At 36.2% G+C, this 12,551-nt stretch overlaps 1 protein-coding gene across 1 annotated transcript in view; it reads left to right on the top strand.

Annotated features, from left to right (window-relative positions):
* The first annotated feature begins 1,078 nt into the window (after nt 1–1,078).
* slc18a2 (solute carrier family 18 member 2) overlaps nt 1,079–12,551 on the top strand; it is a 28,972-nt gene continuing 17,499 nt past the window's right edge. The window contains exons 1-10 of the mRNA XM_060879763.1: nt 1,079–1,112; nt 3,199–3,354; nt 3,823–4,051; nt 6,494–6,824; nt 8,671–8,729; nt 8,906–8,989; nt 9,245–9,337; nt 9,570–9,659; nt 9,960–10,003; nt 12,137–12,197. Coding sequence (XP_060735746.1) covers nt 3,919–4,051; nt 6,494–6,824; nt 8,671–8,729; nt 8,906–8,989; nt 9,245–9,337; nt 9,570–9,659; nt 9,960–10,003; nt 12,137–12,197 — 895 coding nt within the window. The 5' untranslated portion in view covers nt 1,079–1,112; nt 3,199–3,354; nt 3,823–3,918. The remainder of the gene's footprint in view (nt 1,113–3,198; nt 3,355–3,822; nt 4,052–6,493; nt 6,825–8,670; nt 8,730–8,905; nt 8,990–9,244; nt 9,338–9,569; nt 9,660–9,959; nt 10,004–12,136; nt 12,198–12,551) is intronic.

Here is a 12,551-nt window from a genome sequence, read left to right as displayed (position 1 = left end):
TCTCATAACACTCATGATGTCATATTTTATTCATACATTAAAACCCCCATTTTATTAGTAATAAAATAAATAAGTGGTTCTTAAGCTTTGTGCTGTAATGTGACATCCAGAAGTCATTTAAACCCTAAAAATCATTAAATCTTTATTCCTAACACTTGTTATTGTCTGTCTGCACACAGAGATGTTGAGTCTCTCTATTATTATTATTATTATTATTATTATTATTGTTGTTATTATTATTGTTATTATTGTTATTATTATTATTATTATTGTTGTTGTTGTTGTTATTATTATTATTGCTATTATTATTATTATTATTATTATTATTATTATTATTATTATTATTATTATTATTATTATTATGATAAAACTCTAAGATTTAATGGCACATATATTTAGATCTAAACATGAGACCAAATGTAGACTGTGCAATATGATATAATGGCTAGGGGTCATTATATAAATTTGTTTCACGTGAGCACATAACTCAGCATATTCTGGCCTTTGGAGTAAACTCGCTGTGAGTTTATTTCAGCTACATTTGAGTGTACATGCGTGACCATGGAATAATGGCACAATGTTAAATGAACGTTGATTTTTCAGCTCTTTTTTAGGAGTTAAATCTAAACTCCTGTGGAATTCAAATTCTACTAACATATGGAGTTAAATATAACTCTAATTTAAATAGTTCATTTAAATAATAGCCCATTCATAGTCTTAACAAATCTAAAACACTAAATTTGCTAGAAGCCCTCATCCAGAGTGACTTACATTTACACAACTGCCCCAGGAGAGGTAGCTTGGTGGACCTGGGATTCAAGCTCACAACCTTCTGATTAATAGTCCAACACCTTAACCACTGAGCTACTACTTCCAAACAAGAACAACATAACAGTTTAATAAAATAAAATGTCACTTTTAACCCAAGATAATGCAGCAGGGTTCAGGAAAGATGTAGACCAAACAACACCAGGGGTAGATAATCAGTTTCCGCATCACCTGATTCACACACTAACACTCAGCTAATTAACACTTATTCCTGTGTTGAAGTGGGAGTGTTAGAGCTGGGAAAATTCTACACAGTGCAAGACAGAGTGTCCTCCAGGAACAAGGTTAGTAAGATTAATAATGTAAATGTACAATTGGGACACTAGATGGCGTTATTGTAAAAGTGTGTACCACAAAATTGCCTAATTTGATAGCAAACGGATTCCATATGCCATCAAAACATCATCTGATTTCTGTTCTAATTCAATTGAGCCTTTCATCTAGAAAAATGATGCTTGAATGCATGTTGTTTTATCTTAGGGGTGGATTTGACACTTTTTTCTTCATATATTTCAAATGAAAGCTTTTGATTTACATTTTAATCATAGTGTAGCTTTTGAACTGATGTTCACATAATCCAAAGCTCACATCAGGATTTTAGAGGATTGTTCAACAAAATTGTCGTGCTGTTTTCCCACATTTTACTTAGCTGATTATTCCAAACAGATGAATAAGGTTAAGCATCTTGTTAACACCATAAGAACTGCACAGAAATGAAAAGAAACCAGGAAAGATGAGATTAGGTCATTAGAATAATATTCTGATAAATAAAAGTCTATGTTATGATATTAAGGGTTTAGTGGATCTGCTTAGGGAAAATAACATGAATTAATTCCTGTACCCTAATAAACATTTATGTTCATCATCAAAGTGGAAGATGACAAAAAAAAATGCTTAAAGTAAGTAAGTATAAGCTGTAATGGTTATACTGAGAATATAGCTAGTGATATACAGATAGAGATACAGATATATCCATAGAGGCATAATGTTAGTTCAGAGGTGTTTATAATCTAATCTGCACAATTTAATTTGAATGATTCAACATGGTTTATCGGTCATTTGTAACATGCCATGGTTCTTTAAAATGTAATATAATACAATAAAATAAACTAAAATAAAATAAAATAAGATAAAATATAGTATAGTATATTATAATATAATATAAAATAATATAATATAATATAATATAATAATATAAAATAAAATAGTATATAGTATAAAATAAAATAAAACAAAACAAAACAAAACAAAACAAAACAAAACAAAACAAAATATAATATAATATAATATAATATAATATAATATATTCATTCATTCATTTTCTACCGCTTATCCGAACTACCTCGGGTCACGGGGAGCCTGTGCCTATCTCAGGCGTCATCGGGCATCAAGGCAGGATACACCCTGCATGGAGTGCCAACCCATCGCAGGGCACACACACTCTCATTCACTCACACAATCACACACTAGGGACAATTTTCCAGAGATGCCAATCAACCTACCATGCATGTCTTTGGACCGGGGGAGGAAACCGGAGTACCCGGAGGAAACCCCCGAGGCACGAGGAGAACATGCAAACTCCACACACACAAGGCGGAGGGGGGAATCGATCCCCCAACCCTGGAGGTGTGAGTCGAACGTGCTAACCACTAAGCCACCGTGCCCCCTAATATAATATAATATTCATTCATTCATTCATTCATTCATCTTCTACCGCTTATCCAAACTACCTCGGGTCACGGGGAGCCTGTGCCTATCTCAGGCGTCATCGGGCATCAAGGCAGGATACACCCTGGATGGAGTGCCAACCCATCGCAGGGCACACACACACACTCTCATTCACTCACACACTAGGGACAATTTTCCAGAGATGCCAATCAATCTACCATGCATGTTTTTGTACCGGGGGAGGAAACCAGAGTACCCGGAGGAAACCCCCGAGGCACGAGGAGAACATGCAAACTCCACACACACAAGGTGGAGGCCCCGACCCTGGAGGTGTGAGGCGAACGTGCTAACCATTAAGCCACCGTGCCCCATAATATAATATAATATAATATAATATAATATAATATAATATAATATAATATAATATAATATAATTAAATTAAATAAAATAGTATATCGTATAGTATAATATAATATAAAATAATAAAATAAAACAAAATAAAACAAAACAAAATGAAATATAATATAATATAAGCATTGAAGATGTAGAACAGTGAGGATTTCAAACTCACTTTGTGCAACAAGAAGGTATATTTATGATCATTATATTCCACACACGTGTATAATAAGCACACACGCATTGCACGGATATTAACGTGCCCTTGTTATTTTTTTCCACGCGCGCACATTCTTCCGTTCCAGCGCCTGTGCGCACACCCGCGTCTCTGGGTCGTGACGTCACTCTCGGCCACAGCGGCGGGAGTCCGGTGACTGAACCGGTCCGCGTCCTGCGCGCTTTTCCCTTCCGCACTTCACCGCCAAACACCAAGCCGACTGCGGGCTACATGTCCATCTGAGGTGAGACACCGAGCACGAGCGATATAAACACGAGCTTCTCCCTGGAGACTTAATAGACCTTATTATTAATATATTGTTCTTGTTATAATCTTTTACAGTTATTAGGTAGATTGGATTTAAGTCTGATTATTGGGTTGGATTTTTTTTTTTTTAGTTTTAGTTCTTTCGTTGTGGCAAGTCTGTTTATATATTATTATTATTATTATTATTATTATTCTTTCCTTTTATTATATATATATATATATACATATACATCATATTATTATTATTATATTTTTTCTTTCTTTTTTATTATATATATATATATATATATATATATATATATATATATATATATATATATATATATACACATATACATATTATTATTATTATTATTATTATTATTATTATTATATTTTTTCTTTCTTTTTATCATATATACATATACATATTATTATTATCATTATGATGCTGATGTATCCACAGTGACCCTGGTGGTTCATTACCACTTCTTTCTTCAGCACAGGACACATCTCCCTCTCCATCGTTTTTTCCCTCTCCTCTCTTTTGGATGTTATTACGATGGGATTTCTTGATGCTCTTAGAGATTTCAGTTTACTGACATGGCTGAGGGAAGAGAGACAGTCCAGGAGGCTGATCCTGTTCATCGTTTTTATTGCTTTGCTATTGGATAACATGTTGTTGACGGTGGTGGGTAAGTCAATCTAAATGTCTGCTTTCACACCTGTAACATGGAGATAGACGATATGGTCTGGGGATAAACTGTTTAGTCCGTGATAAACTATTAAGCCACATCTTAATCTCATTAATGTTCTGGGTAGTGGGCGAGCACACACACACACACATACACACACACACACACGCGCACGCACACACAGTTTTCTTCTCTCCAGAGACACGACTTTTATATTAAGTGTCAGAATTATTCAGATGCTTTATATTTACAGATCCTTATCTAGGTTTTGTTATTAAAAATAAGTGATATAAAACAGCTTGTTTTTTTTTTTTTTTACATAAACAGGAGTTTAAGGTTAAAAATAGGATGGAAAGACTAATCCCTAAAGTATTTTAACCACAAATTTGTAGCTCAACATACAGATATTTGACAAATTAAAGGAAAATCGGTGGCTGTTATGATATGGGATGGGGTGTTGTGTTGAGGGGGTATTTATATTACTGCCATCCACTTGTCCCCTTAGAGCAGTGGAGTCAAACTCAGCATAGTGGGTCGGAGCAAATAAATTAGTTTAGTGTCACGGGATTGTTTGTTTATGTGTAATCATTGCTGTGAAAAAGGTAGATCTTCAGTTCACAAAGGGATTTATTGTACAGCATGTCATCTACTGGACAAAACAACTGAACAGACTGCAATTCCAAACGTTTGGAAATGGCATAAATATTTTACGTCTTTGTACATCCGCAAATTTTGTAAAGAAAATAAATTTGTAAATACAAATATATGTCATATATGAAAAATTGAAATTTAGCTTGCTAATAACGAATAACATAGAATTAGCACATTAGTAACTGTGTTCCCGGCCCTAAGTTTATTGCTGTCTATATAATTCTATATATGCTGTCTATCCTAGTGGACAAATTAGCTCTTATTTTGCGATTTTTATAAATACGAAGGAAACTATTTTAATTTACACACGTAATTTAAAATACATGGGCCAGATTAGAACCTTTATCTACAAAGGCTATATGTTTGAATCTGCTGTCTAAGAGAGGAGCATTAATGCAATTCATTACAAGGTTCTTCCGACTGATCATGTTTAGCCAATGATAAAATTCATTTCTATCTGTATGGGCATGGTCTCTTCTAGGATGACCCCGGCCCATCAACAGGGCTCAGTAACCAATACGTTAAGACGAGCAAAGCCCCTAAAGCAGCAGCTGTGATTTCATCCCATGTGAACAGTTATGAGAGATTTTCTTTTGACGTTTTCTGCAACAGCAACATCGTAACACTAACTGAGAGAAAATCTTTCAGAAGAATGTGTTGTTCAGTCTTCCAGCACAGATCCATAGACTTGTAAGCTATTATAGCGGCTCATTGTGGCTCAAAGTCTTACACTTTATGTCGATAAGCCGACTTTAAGGCTTAAAGAAATCTGTCTTTTGTGGCACAAAATTTCTCAGAAGACCTCAGAAGTAGTCAGTAAACCAGGACATGTTGAATGGGCAAATCATATCATTGTAATTTTGTTCCACTGGGTCTATCGGGTGCGGTGAACGTGGGGTGGTATGACCACCAATTAGCGTCAGGGAACCTGCATGCTGAAAAATGTTGCTACATAAAATTACTATATTAATGAACCTAAAGTAACGGTTTATAAAGTAAACCGTGGGTTTTTACTCAATTCTATAGATAACAAAACGTCATATTACTTTGTTACGAATTAAAAAGGTATGCGGCTACTTTTGAACATGAACTATGGACAGAAAATGATTTTTAGTGATAAATGGAACTGCTTTGTTACTTAGCATGATACAAACGATATGTATCGTGTCTGCTATCGTGTCTGTTCGATTGTTTGAACCGTTGAATTGGTAAAATAGCCGTGTGTATTAGAGACGTCGGACGTTTTAAACAGATCAGGGTTAATAACAGCATAACAGAGCCAGTGCTTTTTCCTTTAATAATCTCAAGTCTGTAGACCAATGATAATATTTGACACTGAATATATCGTTAGTGGCAGATGAGTAGTTAAGGGTCTGAGCTAATGATTTAAAAGTTGAAAATTCAAATCCCAGGACTTTTTAAAGCTTGTATCGTTTCATCTGTTTTGTAAATGTTAATAGCATATTATAAGAAGAAGCCTTGTACAGTATATGACATATACATTACAGCACAGTGAAATTCTTTTCTTCACACATCTCGGGTATTATTCAGTAGTTCTGTGCTCACGCTTTCATGAAAAGAGTATAAAGTTAAGCGTAAATGTTTGTTTCTGAAAGTTTTCTAGTATCTTCTAGTAACAGTATTATTGTCCTGTACTCAGAATATCAGCTTTGGTTAGTCTCGATGTATTACAGTTGTAATACTAACAAACTATCTAATAAATGAGACTTTGCTGACGTTGTTGATTCTTTGGTGCCATTCACACAACTCTCACCCTCTCTCACCGGGCAGTACCAATCATCCCCAGCTACTTGTACACAGTGGATGATGAGGCTTCCACTGCAGCCAAGAACCACTCCGTCTCCTCTCAGTCTCCATCTGGAACCTTCCAGACCATTGTGTCTCTTTATGATAACTCCACTCGCCTGACCAACCTCATCCCACAAGTCAGCACCCCAGGCGTGACCTTTTCCCCGACCACGACCCCAGCAGCCAATGCTTCTGACTGCCACAAAGCCGACCAGCAGCTCCTGAACGAGAATGTAAAAGTGGGGCTCCTGTTTGCCTCAAAGGCCACAGTGCAGCTCATCACCAACCCAATTATAGGACCTCTAACTAACAAGTGAGCAACAGAAACACACACACACACACACACACACACACACACACACACACCACAACCTCATGATAAGACCTCTAACTAACAAGTGAGCAACAGAAACACACACACACACATACACACACACATATATATACACACATATATACACACACACACACACACAGACACACAGACACACACACACCACAATCTTATGATAAGAAATCTAACTAACAAGTGAGCAACAGAAACACACACACATCACACACACACACACACACATACATATACACACACTCTCAACCTCATGATAAGACCTCTAACTAACAAGTGAGCAACAGAAACACACACATCACACACACACACACACACACACCACAACCTTATGATAAGACCTCTAACTAACAAGTGAGCAACAGAAACACACACACATCACACACACACACACACGCACAAACACACACACACACACACACACACACCACAACCTCATGATAAGACCTCTAACTAACAAGTGAGCAACAGAAACACACACACACACACACACACACACACACACACACACACACCACAACCTTATGATAAGACCTCTAACTAACAAGTGAGCAACAGAAACACACACACACATCACACACACACACACACGCACAAACACACACACACACACACACACACACACACACAAACACGCACCACAACCTCATGATAAGACCTCTAACTAACAAGTGAGCAACAGAAACACACACACACATACACACACATATATATACACACATATATACACACACACACACACACACACACACAGACACACACACACCACAATCTTATGATAAGAAATCTAACTAACAAGTGAGCAACAGAAACACACACATCACACACACACACACACACATACATATACACACACTCTCAACCTCATGATAAGACCTCTAACTAACAAGTGAGCAACAGAAACACACACATCACACACACACACACACACACCACAACCTTATGATAAGACCTCTAACTAACAAGTGAGCAACAGAAACACACACACACATCACACACACACACACACACGCACAAACACACACACACACACACACACACAGACACACACACACCACAATCTTATGATAAGAAATCTAACTAACAAGTGAGCAACAGAAACTCACACACACAGATGTGAAATTTTGTATTTTGTCAAAAAAAAAAAAAGTTTTTAAAAGTATTTAAAAGAAGAAAAAAATTTGGTTTACTTTTAATTGTGAAAAATGCTCATCATTTGAGGGTTTTGCTCTTTAACTTTATAATAAATTATCTAAGTTTATAGGAAGGAAATTGTCCAATTCTGGTAAAAAAAAAAAAAAAAAAAATCTACTGACCTATTTACTTACATTTTGGCAGGTAAACAGTCCTTCACACATCCAATGGAATCCATCAGACTTTACCACCTGTAGTGCAATAAAAGCTGTTTCTATACATGTTTCTATACCAGAGCTCACCATCAGACCTGTCTAATGCTAGCGCTAACTCTGTGTAGTGCCTTTGTGTGGAGTTTAATTTAACATCTCAAATCTACACTTTGAATATCAATTCTTTGACAGATTTACTTGACCTTACATCTTATGGGTTCAGGCTCCTAGATTTTAAGCAGCATTAACTAGCATTAGCATTAACTATCTATTTTCCACCATGGATCTGGAAACATGTATAAAATGTTAGTGCTTCAGACGGCTGAAACACATTATTTCAGCAGCACTAACATGTGTACAATGTTAGTGCTGTTGAAACACATTATTTCAGCTTTCTGAGGTCCATTCTGAGAGTTTTTTTCTGATATTTTTATGAATCCTCACATAACACCTCTTGGATTTTGCAGAATTGGCTACCAGATCCCGATGTTCGCCGGTTTCTGCATCATGTTCCTCTCAACCATTAGTGAGTACTTTTCTACAATTCTACACAAACTCAATATTTATTGCCATTATTCCGCATACACGGTACACCAAACCGCCTTTACTACGGACCAAGGTGCATATGTAGTGACACAACATGTAACAAGTAAACACACACACACACACCTTAAATATGTCTGTGCTGTAATTATTGTTTAGTGTTTGCCTTCTCGTCGAGCTATGTGCTGTTGTTCCTGGCAAGGTCCTTGCAGGGAGTTGGCTCTTCTTGCTCCTCTGTAGCAGGTACGTAAAAATTTATCATGATATACAGATTAAAAACATGTACATACAACCTTTAAGGTGCATACAGTAATAACATAAAATAACATACAGTACATACATAATGCTGAATCTGTCTGGCAATGCTGAAAAGACCTGAACCTGTACCTGTACCCAGCCATATGTGACTCCTACTGTTGTGTGTGTGTGTGTGTGTGTGTGTGTGTGTGTGTGTGTGTGTGTGTGTGTGTGTGTGTGTGTGGGTGTGTGTGCGTGTAGGTATGGGAATGCTGGCAAGTGTGTATACAGATGATGAGGAGAGAGGAAATGCAATTGGCATAGCACTGGGAGGACTTGCTATGGGAGTATTAGGTTTGTAGCTTTTTGTGTGTGTGTGTGTGTGTGTGTGTGTGTGTGTGTGTGTGTGTGTGTGTGTGTGTGTGTGTGTGTGCGTGCATGCTTGTTTGTGTGAAAGAGTATCCGGACGTCCTGTCATGTTTAAAACTATTCTGGATTCGTCTTGGACTAAAATTTTGTGTGTGTGTGTGTGTGTGTGTGTGTGTGTGTGTGTGTGTGTGTGTGTGTGTGTGTGTGTGTGAGACAGTTGGCCCACCATTTGGCAGTGTGATGTATGAGTTTGTGGGAAAGACGGCTCCTTTCCTGGTCCTGGCTGTTTTAGCAGTGTTAGATGGAGGTGAGTTAAACCTGAATTAAAGACACAATCTCTTTCTCTCCTGATTATTTCTCTTTAATATTTGACACATTACAAATTGATATCATCTACCAAACATTACGACATTTAATATTAGTATGTGTACCAGCATCAGACTGGGTTCGATGACTTGAACTGTTCGTATTTAAATACGTAGATGCTAAATATGCAGTCGTCACAAAAGGAGATTAAAAAAAAATCAGACGCTAACAGCAGCTTCAATAGTTGCTTCATATAATTAGCTATTAGATGTTATTTGTTTTTGTTTTTATTTACAATCAGCACTGCAGCTGTTTATACTTCAGCCTTCTAAAGTTGATCCAGAGGTAAGTAATGAACATGATTTATTTATTTATTTATTTATTTATTTATTTATTTAAAAATTAATTTAAAAATGTACTTAAAAATGTACTTAAAATGTATTTATGTATTATTATATATACACATTTAATATGGTGTCTAATGACAATGTCTTTAGTTTCTTTTTATAGATAGAGTTATGTTTTAAGTCATGAATGTTAGATGAATCAAAAAGAGGTTATGAGGTCAGACACACACACACACACACACACACACACACACACACAAGGATTTAGATGCTATACTCTGTGTCTAGGGTTAGTTTCACCCTCATGTGCTTAATTATCATTAGTGAATTTGGTTTTGTGGTCATGTTGGTGTTTGTGATTTATTTATTTTAAATTGTGTTACTTATTTTGTCGAAGTTTCATGATTTATATGAATTGTGTTGTAGTGTACTAGTTTTTAACTGGGAGATTAGAGCGTTCTTTAATCTTTAATGGTTACTGAGACTCCAGCATCCTCCAGCACTCTCTTTAATCTACTTGTCCACTCGCTGTATAAACACTTGAGCTGTTTTTAACACCACTGTAGGATCTTGGCCTTGTGCGCGTTGGCCATTAGATCAATGTTTCTGACTTATGAGAAGTCGTAAATCTCGTCTTCTTCTTCTTCTTTTTGTGTTTGTTATTACACTGTGAACCGGAGAGTAGAATTGTAGTTTTATATGTTATACTAAACCTTTTCAACCAGAACACTGGCGATCCATTAGGACAACTTTTAATCACTGTAAACAAATGAATTTCTGGCCGCAAGTCTGATCTAAAACGAGTCCGGTTTCATGGATTTTGGTGTGACGTGTGTTTTTCCCTTTGTTCATACTGTTACAGAGAATTTTATTGGTTGAAGATAAACAGCTCGAATATTAGATGCTTACGAAACAAGAGAGCAGGAATGGGTTTGATATCATCATTTAGTTTGAAGATTAAAAAGTTGAAGCCCCTCGTAGGCTAAGAAAAAACAGAAAAAGTTATTAAAAACTACAAATTCTTAAAGCTCTGAGTGTCTACTTTTATATGATCTATATATTAAGCTCCGCTGTGGAGTGAGACATGACAAAGACATTCAATGATGAACATGAACACAACCAAATAGGAGCAGTTTTTAGCCCCACATGCTTTTCTCCATATGCGGCACAATGAAAGCCACATACTTTATAATTCAGTGATGGTTTTGAGGCACATTGGCTTGCACTGTACAGTATAACCAAAAGTCCTATCAGGATTTCCACCAATGTGTTCTCTAAGCCATGGATTTACACTGCCGTCCAACGACAGACCTCTTACATTAGAGTGACCCGTAACACAACAGATGCCCCTTTTGACTAGATCAAGATCTGAGATAGATAAAAGATGGACTGCATGCGATCTCTTTGCTCATCCATTAGTGCAATCTTTTTTTGGCCTTTGTTAGCCTGGTGTGAACTGTCACAGCACGTGCCAGACAATGACAGAGTGTAATTTGTGATGGCGCATGTCCATAGATAAGCAGAGAGTGCAATAAGAGGGGGGCTGGGGGTGGGGGTCGGGGTAATAAAGGCAGGCTGGGTAATTATCTCCAGTCACCAGGTGATGCTGTCACTGTGGCATTTCCAATAATGAAACTTGCAATAAAAATGAATGAGAACGAACAAAACCGGAATCAAATTGAATAAATGGTGAGTTTATGAACAATTATTTCCTCTACGATTATTCATCCTGGGTCAAAATTGTTTTGTAAAGCAATTTCTGTCAAATTAATAATGCCTCCCTTTTGAGTTTGGAAATTTCTGTATTGCTGTATGTTGAAATCAAATAAATCAGTGTCAGATTGTCAAAGAATATTACCTATATGACATTTCCACCTATTATAGATCGCATAATAAAGATTAAATAACATCAATGACAATGTTAAAATAATTGAACTGAATAAATCAGTAAACTAAATAAGAGCGAAATTTAGTCAAAGAGGTCATTAAAATAATTCACTAACATTAGATTTGTCTTAATGTTCAGTAGCATTTAATTGAATGTACATCACATCAAACCAATAAAAAAAACAATAACATATTTTTTCTTTAGAATTATTTGAAATGTGTCATTTTTATCTTTTATTTTCAGACTCAGAAAGGCTCGTCGCTGGTGACCCTCATGAAAGATCCTTATATCCTGATTGCAGCAGGTCAGTAAAATATTAACAGAGTTATGAACAACAGTAACGTCAACTAATAACTCAAAGATGTCGAGATGTTATTGAACGAATTTATACTGAAACAAAAATGAATTTCTTTAAAGCTGCTCTGTGCTATACCAATACATTTGAATTGAATTGATATAGGTATAAAATCTAATTAAATTGAATTGAACAATTCTCACAATCTATTCAAATCAGTTTAATTAAATTTAATTGGTATAGCACAGGGCAGCTTTAAAGAAAATTTAAAAAATTGAATTGAATTGAATTGAATAGATTGTGAGGGGCACGGTGGCTTAGTGGTTAGCACGTTCACCTCACACCTCCAGGGTTGGGGGTTCG

This window comes from Tachysurus vachellii, chromosome 10 (assembly GCF_030014155.1).
Source record: "Tachysurus vachellii isolate PV-2020 chromosome 10, HZAU_Pvac_v1, whole genome shotgun sequence".
NCBI lineage: Eukaryota > Metazoa > Chordata > Actinopteri > Siluriformes > Bagridae > Tachysurus > Tachysurus vachellii.
Note: the sequence above shows the minus strand (reverse complement) of the source record. Positions and strands in the feature narration are given on the sequence as shown.